Source organism: Rhinoderma darwinii, chromosome 1, assembly GCF_050947455.1.
Source record: "Rhinoderma darwinii isolate aRhiDar2 chromosome 1, aRhiDar2.hap1, whole genome shotgun sequence".
NCBI classification, from domain to species: domain Eukaryota; kingdom Metazoa; phylum Chordata; class Amphibia; order Anura; family Rhinodermatidae; genus Rhinoderma; species Rhinoderma darwinii.
This window is the reverse complement of record NC_134687.1, coordinates 74,632,941-74,650,878: the sequence shown is the minus strand read 5'-3', so window position 1 is coordinate 74,650,878 and position 17,938 is coordinate 74,632,941. Positions and strand designations below refer to the sequence as shown.

Here is a 17,938-nt window from a genome sequence, read left to right as displayed (position 1 = left end):
TACAGTTATATAATCAATATGGGCTTAAAGTGCAGACTCTCAGATTTAATTTGAGGGTATTCACATCCTAATTTGAGGAGGGGTTTAAGAATTACAGCTCTTTAATATGTAGCTGCCTCTTTTTCAAGGGACCAAAGGTAATTGGACAATTATATCAAAAGCTATTTAATGGGCTGCATGGGCTATTCCCTCATTAATCCATCATCAATTAAGCAGGTAAAAGGTCTGGAGTTGATTCCAGGTTGGCATTTGCATTTGGAAGCTGTTGCTTTGAACCCACAACATGAGGTCAAATGAGCTCTCAATGCAAGTGAAACAGACCATCGTTAGGCAGAAAAAAAATTAAGAAATCCATCAGAGAGATAGCACAAATGTTAGGAGTGGCCAAATCAACAGTTTGGTACATTCTTGAAAAAAAAAAGAGCGCACTGGTCATCTAGTGAACTCCAAAAGGCCAGGACGTCCACAGAAGATAACAGTGGTGGATGAACTCAGAATCCTTTCCATGGTGAAGAAAAACCCCTCCACAACATCTATCCAAGTGAAGAACACTCTCCTGGAAGTAGGTGTATCATTACCTAAGTCTACCATAAAGAGAAGACTTCATGAGAGCAAATACAGAGGGTTCACCACAAGGTACAAACCATTAATCAGCCTCAGAAATGGAAAGGTCAGATTAGACTTTGCCAAACAACATGTAAAGAAGCCGCCCAGTTCCGGAACAGCATGAAACTAAGATCAACCTGTACCAGAATGATGGGAAGAAGAAAGTATGGAGAAGGCTTGGAACGGCTCATGATCCAAGGCACATCACATCCTCTGTAAAACATAGGGGAGGCAGTGTGATGGCATAGGCATACATGGCTGCCAAAGGCAGTGGGTCACTAGTATTTATTGATGATATGACTGAAGACAGAAGCAGCCGGATGAATACTGAAGTGTTCAGGGATAGACTTTCTGCTCAGATTCAACCAAATGCAACAAGGTTGATTGGACATCGCTTTACAGTACAGATGGACAATGACCCAAAACATACTGCGAATGCAACCCAGGAGTTTTTTAAGGCAAAGAAGTGGAATATTCTGCAATGGCCAAATCAATCACCAGATCTCAACCAGATCGAGCATGCATTTCACTTGCATAAAGAGGCACTGTCACCACATTATAAGTACCCTATCTTGTACATAATGTGATCGGCACTGTAATGTAGATTACAGCAGTTTTTTATTTAGAAAAACGATCATTTTTGACGGAGTTATGACCTATTTTAGCTTTATGCTAATGAGATTCCTAATGACCAACTGGGCGTGTTTTACTTTTTGACCAAGTGGGCGTTGTGGAGAGAAGTGTATGACGCTGACCAATCAGTGACCAACCAGCGTCATACACTTCTCCCCATTCATTTACACAGCACATAGCGATATAGCTATATCGCTATGTGCAGCCACATACACACACATTAACGTTAATCAAGTTTCCTGACAATGAACAGACATTACCTCTAGCCAGGACGGGATGTGTATTCAGAATCCTGACACTTCTCTGTGATTTAGAGCATAGCAGGCGTAGTCTCGCGAGATTACGCTGTAAACTGACATTTACAGCGAGATCTCGCTGTGCTGTGTTGTAGTCTCACACAGACGCTACAGAAGTGGTCAGGATTCTGAATAGACATCACGTCCTGGCTGAAGGTAATGTCTATTCATTGTCAGGACACTTGATTAACGTTAATGTGTGTGCATGTGGCTGCACATAGCGATATAGCTATATCGCTATGGTGCTGTGTAAATAAATGGGGAGAAGTGTATGACGCTGATTGGTCATTGATTGGTCAGCGTCAAACACTTCTCTCCACAACGCACACTTGGTCAAAAAGTAAAACACGCCCAGTTGGTCATTAAGAAACTCATTAGCATAAAGCTAAAATAGGTCATAACTCCGTCAAAAATGATCGTTTTTCTAAATCAAAAACACAGCTGTAATCTACATTACAGCGCCGATCACATCATGTACAAGATAGGCCACTTATAATGTGGGGACAGAGTCTCTTTAAGACAAAACGTAAGGCAGAAAGAGCCACAAACAAGCAACAAGTGAAGACATCTGCAGTAAAGGCCTGGCAAAGCATCACAAAGGAGGAAACCCAGCGTTTGGTGATGTCCATGGGCTCCAGACTTCAGGCAGTCATTGCCTGCAAATGATTCTCTACAAAGTATTTAAAAAAAAACATTTTATTTATGGTAATGTTAATTTGTCCAATTACTTTTGAGCCCCTGAAATGAGGCAGCTGTGTATAAAAATGGTTGCAATTCCTAAACGTTTCACAGGATATTTTTGTTCAACCCCTTGAATTAAACCTGAATGTCTGCACTCCAATTGCATCTCAATTGTTTTATTTCACATCCAATGTGGCGGCATGCAGAGCCCAAATCATGAAGACTGTGTCACTGTCCAAATAGTTCTGGACCTAACTGTACATAGGGTCCCATGTTAAAAAGAATGTATTACTGCATGGATATGCTGAAAATATACATTAACCATAGTGTGAACAGAGCCTTATCCTGATCATCTTTTTTTTTCTCACTGAAGAGTTACTTGTTTGTTGTTTATAGTAATTATATTCTTACTGTATTGCAAATCAACTCAAAATGCACTGATTTCCTGGTGAGCTTCTGCTTATACACAGCAGCCAATCCGAGAACACAGATCTGCAGTGTAAGTGCCCCCAAAATGGAATGTATCCGTTGCAGAGTCGCCAGAAAAAAATCTGTGACAGAAAATCTACTGCATGTCCTTCAAATCTGCACAGATTCTTTCAGCTGCATGTGCATGGGGTTGTGTTAATCCTTATAAAATGCATTGTATGGTACTTTAGTTGCGATTTCTGCATTATAAATCGACTAACTTGCAACAAATCCACTGTGTGTACACATAGCCTAAGGGCGTATTACATGTGGATTTTACTGCTGCTTTTGCTACAGATTTGCAACGTATCTTACCTGTATTTTACAGTATAAATCTGCAATAAATTTGAAACATAATAGACATGCTGCAGATTTGAAAGTTCATAGAAGGCCCTCAAATCTGCAGCAGAGAAATCCGCTACATGTGAATAAGTTTTTGTTAAACTTCATTCACATGTATTATACTGTGTTACTGTAATATGTTGGCTGAAATGTGACAGAAAAAACGCAGCAGAATACAGTAGTAGCAAAGTGGATGGGATTGAACAAATCTCATCCACAGGCTACATAAATACTGAGTGGAAAAAACGCTCAGAAATGGACCTGTGGTGCAGAATGTCTTTTTCCACAGCATGTCAATTTTATTTGCGTAATCGCTGCATGTTTGCTACGGGTTTTCCCCATTGAATTCAATGGGGAGGTAGAAACCCACAACAAATAGCAGTTGTGGCATTTTTTTTGTGGCGAGTTCGCAGCAATTCTGCCACAAAAAATGCAACTCTGAAAAAAAAAATATCTATACTTACCCAGGAGTCTGTGTTTCTTCCTCCGGGCCGGACTCCTGGGATGGCATTTCATTCCATGTGACAGTTGCAGCCAATCACAGGCTGTAGTGGCGGTCACATGGGATGAAACGTCATCCAAAGTGGCCGGCCTGGTTGCCGTCAGAGGGCCGGCCTACTGGGTTGATGCTTCATCCCATGTGACCACCGCTGCAGCCAATCACAGGCAATAAAATGTCATCCCAGGAGGTCGGCCTGCTAGCAGGCCGGTTAATGCAGCAGTTTTCCGCAGCGCACATTCCGGGTGAAAAACTGCACCAGGAATTCCCTGCAGAGCATAGGTCGGATACACTGCGTGCTTTTACGCAGCGTATCCGCCCGTGTGAACCTGGCCTAAGGCTGGATTCAAATATCGTGTATTTGTTACAGATTTTGTTGCAATTTTTTATGCAGATTATTGAGCCAAAGCAAGAAGTTGTTTCAAAAGGAATGGGAAATATAAAAGGAAAACTTATACTTTTGCTTCCTCCTGCATGCACTTTAGACTTGAGTTTAAAATCTGCATTAAAATCTGCAACATATATGTGATGTGTGAATCCAGTTAGGGGCCTCCGTCACAGAACCAGCCGAAAATACCGGAAGCAATAGCGCAGCATGCTGCACTATTTTTTCCAGTAAAACCACAGACCCCCCGACCTTAAAGTCGATGGGTTTCGACAGCCGGTGGTGTCTGTCGTGCAACGGCTGATGGAGCAGAATAACGTAAAGCCGAACACCGGTGTGTACCCAAACATCAGCAAAAACTGCAGGTATAAACATTCATTAAAACAACTCATTGTTCCATAAACAAAATGATTATTTGTAACTATACAGTAGATTCTGAACAGCCTGGATTGTTGTAATAAAGATTCAACAACTAGAATGTTTACTTAATAACCTCCAATACACATGAGAATTTGTAAATGTCTTAAATAATCACTATCAAAGATCAATATTAATCATCGTTGATGGCTGGATCAATAAACATACGATCAAAGATCACCTATACTTATATGTCAGACATGTTCAGATGATCTCTTGTAGGAATAAGGGCTGAAATGGCACATCTGCTAAACATTTCAGTGTTAGATTTATAAACTTAGACTCTATGTTCTGTACAGTTAATGGTCGCTGCCATATTCTTTTGGAGAATCATTTTCATATTTGTCAACCTATACAGAAAAAACCCAACAACGACATAACCACGTACAGTTCACACTTCTAGTGAGAACAGGTCGTTTTTATGGCAAGGCCAATATTTATGTCTTGCTTCAATTGAAAGAACCCTCCTATTATAATACCACACGTACAAAAGGCCAAGTGGCACCCAGAGGTTTATCTAATAGTTTTTAGGATACATTGGGTTAATAATATTGACTATATGATATTTTTATTTTATATTTTAAACTAAATAATATTTGCAGTGTAATAATGTGAATTTCCAACTTTGCATATTAAGTGGGTCTTCCAGGAAAATCTATTAATTGCCTATCCTTTATATAGGCCCCCAATCTGTGATCTGTGATGGTATGTTCACAGGGCTTATTTTCGTTGACTCTATAGAAAAACAGCTCAAAAAACGCCGCGAAAAAATGCAAGTTGCTAAAAAAATGGCTGAAAGTCAGGAGCTGTTTTCCCATATTTTCAGAAGTTTTTTAGTAAGCGTGTGAACATAGCCTGAGAGTCAGGCCATCATTACACCCATATATACATAGTTGCCAACCTTTGAATTTTTTTCCAGGGATATTTAGGGTGTGGCGTATTTGGTGTGTGTGTGTTATGGGGCGTGGTTTACCAGGTGGGTGTGGCTATTGGGCGTGGCTTTCCAGGATTTCTACATACAAAAAAAACAAACAAAATTTCTGCACTAGTTTGGCTGATAACTACAATGGTGGACGGTATGTCTCTAGTTATCTGGTTTTTCACAGGCAGGTGATGTCTCACTTTATCGCGAAGGTTAGCGATATGTGCTGACCACTAATGGCAGCATAAAAACAAGCGTAGATAGTGCGGCACTCAGTGCCCCTTGCAGATTGTGCTCCATACTGCCCCAGTAGATATTGCCATACACTGCTCCCTGTAGATATTGCCACACACTGCTTCCTGTAGATATTGCCACACACTGCTCCCTCTAGGTTATGCCACTCACTGCTCCCTATAGATATTGCCACACACTGCTCCCTGGAGATTATGCCACACACTGCTCCCTGTAGATATTGCCACACACTGCTCCCTGTAGATATTGCCACACACTGCTCCCTGTAGATATTGCCACACACTGCTCCCTGTAGAGGATGCCACACACTGCTCCCTGTAGATAATGCCACACACTGCTCCCTGTAGATAATGCCACACACTGCTCCCTGTAGATATTACCACACACTGCTCCCTGTAGATATTGCCACACACTGCTCCCTGTAGATGATGCCGCAGACTGCTCCCTGTAGATATTGCCACACACTGCTCCCTGTAGATATTGCCACTCACTGCTTCCTGTAGATGATGCCATCGTGCCCCCTGTAGATAGTTCCACATGACCCCCTGTGGATCATGCCACAGTGCCCTATGTAGATATTACCACAATGATCTCTGTAGATAATACCACAATGCTCTCTATAGATAGTGCCACACCCCGCTGTAGATGATGCCACCCCTCTCTGTAGATGATGCCACACACCCCCTGTAGATGATGCCAGACAGACTCCCTGTAGATGATGCCACACATTCCCCTGTAGATAGTGCCACATACACCTCCCTGTAGGTGATGCCACAACCCCCCTGTAGATGATGCCAGACAGACTCCCTGTAGATGATGCCACACAGACCCCCTGTAGATGGTGCCACACACAGCCCCCTGTAGATAGTGCCACATATTTCCCCTGTAGATAGTGCCACATACTCCTCCTGTAGATAGTGCCACATACTCCCCCTGTAGATAGTGCCACATACTTCCCCTGTAGATAGTGCCACATGCTCCCCCTGTAGATAGTGCCACATACTCCCCCTGTAGATAGTGCCATATACTCCCCCTGTAGATAGTGCCACATACGCCCCCTGTAGATAGTGCCACATACTCTCCCTGTAGATAGCCCCCACCCCCACGTGTAGATAGAGTCATTGTGGCTCCCTCTATAAGCGGAATCCCCAGCCAGGTGTCGGCAATGCTCTTGCTGGGGATTCCGCTGCAGGTGGTGCCCCTGACGTCACTGCCCTTATAAGGACATTGAACTCATGGGCTCATTTTATGAGCAGAATCCCCTGCCAGGCGTCGGCAACGCTTCGGCCAGGGATTCTGGCATGCCAGGAGGAGCCCCTGACTTCATTGTCCATATATGGACAGTAGAATACAATAGAGAGAAAAATAGGACCAATATGTTAGGCACTGCTATAACCAAATTATTTAATGAAAGGAAGGAAATTTCTATACCTGGCGGTAAATTTCCATTTACTGTTTTGGACCTGGGCAGCAGCTATATCTCTGATCCACCTACACACACCTTGGGTGTGTCTGCTTCCAACACATCCAAAGTAGCGGTGTTTAACTTGTAGGCTGGTTTATCCCTTTCAACAGGGTTGTGCCTGTTCAGCATAACTTCTCTAGGTGAGTATAATTGACCTTTTTTTTATGTAAACTACCCGTGGATAATCTACACTATGTGGCGCCGTGTGTTGTTCTTTATCTCCTTATCCAGCATATATGGACAGTGACGTCGTCAGTGGCTCCCTCTATGAGCGGAATCCCCAGCCAGACATCGGCAATGCTCTGGGCGGTGATTCCGCTGCAGGGGGTGCCCCTGACATCACTGCCCTTACACGAACAGTGAAGTCATAGGCTACCCCTGGATCGCCGGAATCCCCGGTCAAAGCATTGCTGACGCCCTGGACGGAAACTCTGTTCATAGAGAGAGCCCTGACTTAACTGTCCATTTAAGGGCAGTCACGCCAGTGGCACCTCCTGCAGCGGAATCCCCTGAAAGGGCATCGGCAACGCTTTGGCAGGAGGAGTGAATAGCAAAGTAGGAAGTTTCCTGCTCTGCCATAGTATTCAATTGTATTTGCGTCCTGAGGACCCAGACACAATTGAATGTAGCAGTTGCCGGGAGAAGTCCCGGGACAGTAATTTGCCGGGACTGTCGCTGTAAATTCGGGACAGTTCTGGCAAATTCCGGACAGTTGGCAAGTGTGTACATATATAGCAGAACAAAGGGGCAGCGGCCCAGTAAGCACTTGAGCCCATTTGTTCTGTTGACCATGGGGTCTCGGGGGTAAGACCCCACTTATCATAGTTTTATGGCCAAACTTAAAGGCTATGTACACCTTCTAAATCATTTTTTATATGTATGTATGTATATATAAATATTTATATATCAATATGTTTTGTGCAACTTTCTAAATACTTTTTATTAAACATTATTTTTACTTTTTGAGATACAGCTGCCTTGTATTCTGTATACGCTCATAAATTGCGAAAAAACTAAACTCAGAAAAAACTAAAATCTTATACTTACTCAGAAGTCTGTTTTTTCCTCCAGGCTAGCCTCCTGGGATGACGATTCATCCCAAGTGACCGCTGCAGCCAATCACAGGCTGTAGCGGTGGTCACATGGGATGAAATGTCATCCCAGGGGGTTGGCCTGGATGACGTTAGAGGGCCAGCCTCCTGGGATGATGCTTCATCCTATCTGACCGCCGCTGCAGCCAATCACAGGCTTTAGTGGTCTCCTGGGATAAAACGTCATCCCAGGAGGCCGGCTAAATACTCAGCAGTTTTCCGCATTGGACATTCCTGTCAAAAAACTGCACCACAATTTGGTGCGGTTTTTCGGCCGGAATTCCCTGTGGCCACTGGGGCAGATACCAGATACCACGGCCCGGTACCAAATGATTCACAGCCTTAAAGAAATTGATACGATGTTAGTATTGCAATATTTTAAGTGCTCTGATATTAACATGAAGGGTTGTTGGAGTATTAAATTCTTCAGCACAGACCATAAAATCGATCAGCGGATTACTTACTATTGCTTATGGCAGTCTATAGTCTATGAATGGGTTCCAGACTTGGAATTGTTTTCAAAGTTTCATTGCTTCCGTGAGTTGTCCCCTTAGGTTGAAATTTTTCTTAGATATATTAGTTCTGAGAAAATCCAGATTACAACCAATATGGCTGCCATTACCACTCTAGTTATTTAGGAAGAGATAGGAATAACTACATAACTAGGCAGGTGTACAGTTCAGGAGTCTGGGAAAGCTGGGTGGGAGCTGTTGTGGGAGAGATATTTTTTGTGCACTGAAAGCATATGTACATTGTATCGCCGGAAATGACTTTTAATGATATTGTGGTGATTTTACATGTTCATTACTTGCATAAACTTGCATACAACAGACTGGCTGCAGACAGACGTGTTACATTAACTTACGTGAATGATTTCTTTGGCGCAGTCCACACATTTCTCATACTGTATTTGTCTACATAGTAAAGATCATTCATATCTACATAAGCAGAAATCTGATAAACTTTTAAATTTAGAGTTTTTGAGTTTATTCTGCACTGTTGGGAAATGTTAAAGCAAATCCAGTTTAGGTAGTTGTAGAACAGATGGGGGAATGACTAAACATGAATCTAAACTTTAGAAGTTTTCTACAACTATTTTGGTTTAAGGAAAATGATTCAGTGTTATGTATATCTCAGGCTCGCTGACTCCACACAGAAACCCATTTCTGCTTCCCGCTTGTTAGACCAGCATTTCGGTTTGTATATTTCTTGGGTTGCGACGTGGGTGGTTTTGTACAATATACACCCCTGAGGGGTCCCCTGCTTCTCTATGAAATGCTGTACTGAAATAATGCCATGTAGAAAGGCTAAACAATCCTGGTCTGTTATTTTAAATATTAATATGTGATGTGACCAAAGTGCTGAAAAATCCTTTATTGTAAAATTATTCTATTAACATTGTTTATGTTATATAAAATAGTTGTCAATGTGTTTTTACGCTGAAGTAGATAGCCCTCTGTACTTTACCATGGAAGTTGCATATTGCATGGAACACTGACTATTTACCTTTGATTTGATTTATTTTTTTTCAATTGGCACGCCATACAAAAAAGGTTGCCTACCCCTGTTTTACATGTACTATGGGTAAACTTTTGCTCCATTCCTACTTCTGGCCTTCCACCATGCTTTACACTGCACCTTTCTTTGGTCAGATTTGCTTTTGTGTATAAGCAAAAGCCTACTGTTTAACCTCCTACGATCTCATCGTTCAGTGCATGGGGGAACAATAATTTTAACGACATTTCTTGGCCAGAGTTGCAATCTTTACATCCAACATCTAAGCTTTATCCACAATGTCTCTACAAATCCCTTGTGCAAGTATCAATCATATTGTTTTCTCCTGAATTATTAATGCATAATATATGCAATGGAGATTCAAAAGGGGTTGTCCAGGATTAGAAAAACATGGCTGCTTTCCTGCAGAAACAGCACCACACCTGTCAATGGGTTGTGTCTGGTGTTGTAGCTCAACTCCATCAAAGTGGAAGGGGCTGAACTTCAATACCACTCACAACCTGTGGACAGGTGTGGCGCTGTTTCTGGAAGAAAGTTGTCATGTTTTTCTGATCCCGAACAATCCCTTTAATCATTAAGGAACAACTCAATTCAAATAAATGTAATCTTAACCATATAAACGTTGGATCTACAGGTATAACTATAAAACTTCATGTGAGATATCTCCGTATTAAAACTCTATGATTTTTTCTTCTGCATGTTTACTACCAGGATGGCATATATCACACACTCCAGTACATTTAGTGAGCGTTTCCATCTGCTTAATGTTGAAGTTAATGGGATGGTTATGGTCAATATGCCTACTCAGTATGGCGGGAGGAGAATGACAATGGGTGGTACAAGTTCAAGGCTGACCAAAGCAGAGACAGGAGAAAGTACCCTGGGTGACCGATTGACTGAATCGCAACTTCATAGCCCCTATTATGGCAGTCGATGATTACTGTGCCTCTCCTTCCAGATTAAATGCTCTGGACCACAGAATTCTCAGAACCTCAGATGCCCGACATAGGAACTGAAACCCAGTTCACACAAAATAATAGTTCTGAACAGATGTAATGTTTCGATTTTTGGACAGATACTATAATGACTACATACAGTGATTATACTATTCCATCAATATGTCTACAATTTAATGTATTCAGCTCCCTACTACCAAAACGATTCAGTGTTTATTAAATGATTCTTCAATACTAATTTGAAAAGTTATAATTTGATTTGATATAAAACAAGACTAGCGTTCACCTGGGCATTCATTAATAAGGAATTCATGTTAATTTTTATTTAATTTTTTAGTGCTGCCAAGTCTGGCCCACCTTATTCCAGATGGAGAAATTACTTGTATTAAAATCAATCGCTCGGATCCAAGTGAATGTCTTGGCATCAGGATTGTGGGTGGGAATGAAACTCCTCTGACCCAGATCATCATACAACATATCTACCAAGATGGGCTCATTGCTCGAGATGCGAGACTTCTTCCAGGAGACATGATCATGAAGGTAACTAATACCTGTAGTTGCAATTCTCAAGTAATAACAGAAGATCATCTGAGTAACAGTTTTTTTGGGTACATTCCAACAGTATCCTTTAATTGGCCACATAAAAAGCGGAGCCATAATATAGTTATATGCTTGATTTTTAAGCTTACATAATTACATGATTATTGCCCCTTTATTAACATTGTAAATTACTCTATAGTGTGTATAATTCTAGTTTTTCACTTTCATGTTGCTGATAAACTGCATGTGAAATTTGATCTGTTTATAAAAAATTAGCAAATGCAACAATTAGTGGCTCTTTGATCTTTGTGATGGCGAGTCTTGACTGTCCATGCTGGCAACAGTTATATATCACCACGGGTAAGCTGGGTAGTACTTTGATCTTATACACCAGGGGTCAGCAACCTATGGCACTTGTGCCACAACTGGCACGTGGGGTATGTTTTCCTGGCATAATGAGTCCTAAGGTCCACAAGTGCTCTCCAGCCTAAACGTAGCCCCCCCCTTGACTTGATTGATAGCTCTAGTGTGAGACATCAGTGGATTCTTCAGAACCAAGGAACGTACAGTGCTTGCCTGAGTTTTCACGAAAGGAACCGGTGACATTGGCACAAGGCAAGGGGACGGTGTTTGACCAGGATTTAGACGCCAATCTCATTTACACAGTGCAATTCTATGAATGCCGGCTGTCGCCCTTATACAACATGTCCCCTCATCTGTCATAAGCCACATAAGCCTTGCAAGGAACAATAAGTGAGCTTGTCTATGAGAAGCTGTAACTTATTTTAAACATATCTGACTGAGCAGATCTTTTCACACATGAATTTCATCCTTAGCCTCTCACAAAGCAGACTTACTGCAGACCACTGTATGGCCTGTGTTCAGCTCAGTCACATCGTATACACAACAGAGGGGTCATCTATGCAAAAAAAAGTCAGGGACACGTGTCCCACTGAAATGTATGTTTCATTAAGTGATTAATTAGATTATGTCATATACATGGGAACAGGGCCGGACTGGGACTTAAAATCAGCCCTGGCATTTTTAAGCACACATGCCCACCGCAGGCCATATGCAGCCGCCAGTGTTGGGCTGGAGTACATGGGACCACCTTTCAGCTATACAAGACATGGGGAGATTTATTAAACCATGTGCAAATGAAAAGTGGATTAGTTCCTGATATCTCCAACTCCAACAAATCCACTACTTTTCTACGAGTATAATGAACACGCTCATTATTCTAGAGGATTTTTTTTGCGGAGCGGAAAAAATTCAAGCAGACTTATTTCCGCTGCATGTGAATGGGGTATAAAATAGCCCATTCACTTGTAATGGATGCAGAATGTTAGTGGATTTGAAAGGGATTCAGGTGTGGAATCAGGGACTTAGTCTTAATCAAATCCTGATTGCGTGATCATGGCCTAATACTGACATATAAAGACTGCAAATTATACCAGTATACAATGCTAAAATATCACCATACTGTAACTAAATAGTATGATTTAAATTTTATATTCAGCCATATACACACACACACTCACAAGCTGGACACATGACACACAAATGCAACCCACAAGCTGGACACATGCTGCATTCATGCCACTCACAGCTAGGACACATGCGCACGCACACCACTCACACCACTCACTCCTAAGGACACATGCGCACGCACAACACTAGAACACATCCCCCATTCACACATAGGACATATGCCGCACATGCACCACTCACACCTAGGACACATGCGCACGAACACGACTCACGCCTAGGATATATCATCCACTCTTGCCACTCACACCTAAGACATATACCGCACATTGTCTACCTACACCAAGGACACATGTTGAACACGCACTACTCACACCTGACACAGATACTGCACACACCACTCACATACTAGACACATACCACTCACACACTAGACACTTACCCCAAACTAGACACATACCGCACACACTACTTACACTAGACACATACTGCACACACCACACAAATGCTAAACACATACTTCACATAACACTTACACACTAGACCTATACCACACATACCACTCACACTCACATTGAAAACAACACGCACACAAATGCCACTAATACATTATCAGAAGGAAGAAAACTCACACAAATTGCATATTTCACTCATACAATTGACATACACTGTTAACACTACATCAACCAGTCACACTACAAAAATCAATCCAACACTTCACTCATATTGCTATATTTACCTGCTTTCTTTTGTAGACTGCTGATTCTTGAACACTGGCATGCAGGATGCTGGTGGGACATAGGCATCTATACCAGAGATGCCCCCTCCACCACAAAGCCCAGTCCGTGTGTCTACAAAGACACGCCCCTTTTACAAATCTCCTCCCATCTGTGGCTCAAGTTAACCATAATCTGATGCTCACCCTTTTAACCCCATACCTCCTTATTGCAGAGTACACAGAAATAAATCTCAGAAAGATGTGGTTTTAAACACCAGGAGGCAGCAGTTGTTGTAATGTTGGTGCTTGTGTTCACCACTGTTCAGAGGGCCGATTCTAACTTTTATGCTGCCTGAGGCGAAAATTGAAATGTCGCCCCCCAGATTTTGATTGACATCCCCCTGGCTGTTCTACATAACTAGCAGCCTCCCCAACTCTTGCTGATGGGCCGTTGCCTTGTACTGGCATGCCGGGCAGAGTACACCTCGCTGCACGGTGTGTGCCCAAGTAGTACAAGGCAATGGCGCATCCGAGAATGTTGGAGGAGACTGGTAGAGATGTATGACAGCTAGAGGGATGTCAATCAGATATGGGTTTGGAGGTAGGTTTATTTTACTCTTCAGGATAGCGGCACCGCCCCATAACCTTTTTGTGAGCAATTAGCCTATAGTGTGCGCCGGTTTAAAAGTTGATTTTATAGATTTTTCTGCATCTGAAAACAACATACAGGGGAATGTTTGGAAATATTGTCAGGTCATGTATTACTGCATAGTGGCGGTTCAAGGGGTTAAAACTACCTGGCAGGTACCCATTAAATATACAATGAATCTAAAACAATTCCATCTGCCCTGTAATTTTGTTATTATAAATACATTCTATATAATTACAGCTCCAGAACCAAGCTCTGACATATATACGGCTCCAGAACCAAGCTCAATACATATATACAGCTCCAGAACCAAGATCATTACATATATACAGTACCAGAACCAAGCTTAGTACATATATACAGCACGAGAACCAAGCTCAGTTCATAAATACAGCACCAGGACAAAGCTCAGCACATAAATACAACACCAGAACCACGCTCAGCACATAAATACAACACTAGAACCAAACTCAGTACATATATACAACACCAGAACAAAGTTCAGAACATATATACACCAGAACCAAGCTCAGTACATATATACAGCTTCAGAACAAAGCTCAGTACATATATACAGCACCAAAACCAAGCTCAGTACATATATAAAGTTCCAGAACCAAGCTCAGTAAATATATACAGCTCCAGAACAAAGCTCAGTACATATATACAGCACCAGAACAAAGCTCAGTACATATATACAGTGCCAGAACAAAGCTCAGTACATATATACAACACCAGAACCAAGCTCAGTACATAAATACAGCATCAGCACAAATACAGCTCAATTTAGTGCAACCCCTGTTGCCCCCTCAGAGAGGCAGCAGGTGCGCCGACACTGTCCGACACTGATTGTTTGGGCGGCCAGCAGGCGGCCCACTATTCACAGGCCCATCTGGCATTTGCCAGAACTGCCAGATGGCCAGTCCGGCCCTGCATGTGAACAGTTTGTGCTTTATGGGTCTCATGCTGCATAGCACACAAAGTACTTGATCTTTGATTGTTTTTTTGTGCAAAATAGGTTGCCTGCCCCTATTATAAATTTTTTTGTATGCTCGAATACATCATATGGAAAAGTATTTCCTGAACCAGACAATAATAAAGCATCCCAATAATAATGCCTTTCAACATATGTACAAGAATATTGGGGGAATTTGGCCTGGCCTTATTTGTATTTCTCAGAGCGAGATAACCGTAGGGTATGGGGGAGTTAAAAAGCAGTTGGAGATAGTTACACTGAGGAAAAAACTGTTGTGTAATCTGTTTCTTCTGAGTCTCTTGTCTCCCGTGTAGTATACAGACTTGTGCCACTTGAAGCTGTGGTGGCTGGCATGACAGGGATCCTTCATGATTATAGAGGCGTCCTGGGTATAAGACTTTGCTTATACTGACAAGAGTTGAGAGATTTGTATCTATGGTGTGCTCAACCAACTTGATCGCTTGTTCTAGATAGTGTTTGTCTCTCACTGTCAAGTTTCTCTTTAAGACCAATATGTTACCAGTTAGCATGCTCTGAATAGCTGTTTAAGAAATAAAACATGGTGTTCCATAGTGAAGAAACTTTTTTGCATGTTGAGAATGGACAGACGGAGATAAAACTGCTCACCTGGGAGAGATGTGCTAATAACAGACTGCAACTCTGTACTATAGCTTTGAGCAGTTCAGGACCAGCTGCAGCTCCTCGTTGGCCCATTGTGCATAAATGCCTCCGCAATAAGTAGCATATATAAAGTAAAAAAACAAGGATATCTGGGCGCTACTGGATGAAGAACATAGTCTGGAATCCGTTTTAGGACCTATTCACATCAGCAAGGCTTTTCCGTTCACGGGTTCTGTTGCAGCTTTCTGTCAGAGGAACCCATGAACGCAAAGGCAAACGGAAACCATAGCTTCATCAATCAAATCAATGGTAATGCTTTAGTTGCAAATGGTTTCCGTTTGTTTCCATTCTGTAAGGTTTCCGTTTTGTTTTGCAGAAACAATAGCATAGTCAACTTTGCTATTGTTTCCATCAAAAAAACGGACACCTCATGGAACGGAAACAAATGGAAACCAAGGCAAACGGAAGCATTACCATTGAAATCAATGGTAATGCAAACGGAAGCTTTAGTTTCCGTTTGGCTTTCCATTCATGGGTTCATCCGACAGAAAGCTGCAACGGAATCTATGAACGGAAAACCAAGGCTGATGTGAACACAGCCTAAAAGTGTTTTTGTATTTCATCGGGCTACGCATTTCAACACCGAATAGTTGTCTTCATCAGGCAAGAATGAAGAAGACACATGTTTGACGTTAAATCGCATAGCCCTATGAAATAAGAAAACTCTCTTAAACTGATTCCAGTCTATGTCCTTCATCCTGCAGCGCCCAGATATCCTTGTTTTTTTTTAAACTTTATTAAGGATGCTCTGAATGGCACCTCTATAGAAGGTCACAATAAACTTCTTGTGTATGATGCCCCTTTTTTTTTTATAACTTCCTTAGGAATTGGAGTCATGGATGAGCTCTCTTGATGATCTACTTGGAATTAAGTTTCCAGCTAAGTATCTTTGAGATATGTTCATCCAACTACTTGTCAACCTTTACATTTTCTGGCCATCAAGATTCCAGGCATCAGCTTGACTGATGCCTGGACATTTTTCATTCAGGATGTCATGATCCTTGCTATACCTGAAGATATCTTCTACTTGCTGCTTATATAATTAATCATCTTCGGTTTGGACAAACTGTAATATCACGTCTGATGCAAATCTGAAGATTTTGCAATTGACCGAGGATGGGAAACAGCCGTTGTATAAAAAGAGAACAGTGTGATGCTGATTTCATCCTTCCAGTGTTCCTGTTCTGTGGTACAGAATGTACTATTTTATATATATATATATATATATATCTATGGCCGTTAAGAAGGATTATAAGAAAAGCATGTCTATATAGTTGTCTGTGTGTGACGCAGATTGATGCAGACACAGAAGTCAATTGAAGTACTAGCTTTATTTATATGGGTACTTGATCAATACATTCCCTAACAAGATGCCTTACTTTTCCTTATGTTCTGATCCCATAGACTGTGTTTTTTTTATGTTTATATGTTAAAATATATAAAAGATCATCCACCAGTGAACCATAGTGTCCAGCATTCTCTGCCGCATAAGCCTACCCTACCTTTATAAAATTTATATTTTTAAACAGGACGTAAATCCAGAATTTTACACATAACTGTAATATCAATAATAAAGGCCCTTTTACACACAAGGATCAGTGGTTAGAAAATATCAGTGCCTAGGATCTGATGGACATCGGAACCATGATCTGATAGATGTGGAGCATCCGTGTTTCTACTATTGCAAGACCCATATGTTAGGCAGAGCTTTTGAAAATCTTGCTATGAGTGGAATTTACATTTACAGATTATGCCGCCAATAATGAAGAGTGTTATAGTGGCATGACTGATCGAGGTCAATGATAAATGATAGCTTTATCATTTATCATTGATCTTTTCCTAGACTCACACTGGTCAATTATTGTTACAATATCTCAGAAATTTGTGAACCGTGACAAAAATAGGCCCCCTTTAGCCATTGAAAACATTAAGAAAACTGAAGAAAGTAGGAGGTATGAATAGGCCAAGAGTTATTTCCTATTAACCTCTTTCTTTAACCACAAGATATGAGTATTACGATTTTACATAAAGTATACAAGACTGCTAGGAAGTCATTTTGTTGTTGGATTATGGAACACCTGGGAATCCACTACATATATTTTATTATAGGCAATCCTAATTTCGAATACAAAATATTCTAAGCAAAATCTGGCCACAGGGTCTACGTATGGCACAACTTCTCTGAAAACCAAAATATGGTTCATCTGGGTTTTCTGAAACTTTCCATGTTTTAACATATTTCATCATTTTTTCCAAGCAACTTTAAGCAATATAAAACCTGCCTAATCATTCTAATATGTGACACATAAGTGGCTTTGTCTTTACTAAATTCGCTGACTTTCGGATACGTAGTCAGTT

At 41.4% G+C, this 17,938-nt stretch overlaps 1 protein-coding gene across 1 annotated transcript in view; it reads left to right on the top strand.

Moving 5' to 3' along the window:
* LNX1 (ligand of numb-protein X 1) overlaps positions 1 to 17,938 on the top strand; it is a 171,690-nt gene that overhangs the window by 65,039 nt on the left and 88,713 nt on the right. Inside the window, exon 4 of the mRNA XM_075859740.1 lies at positions 10,866 to 11,068. Within this exon, the coding sequence (XP_075715855.1) occupies positions 10,866 to 11,068 (203 nt within the window). The remainder of the gene's footprint in view (positions 1 to 10,865; positions 11,069 to 17,938) is intronic.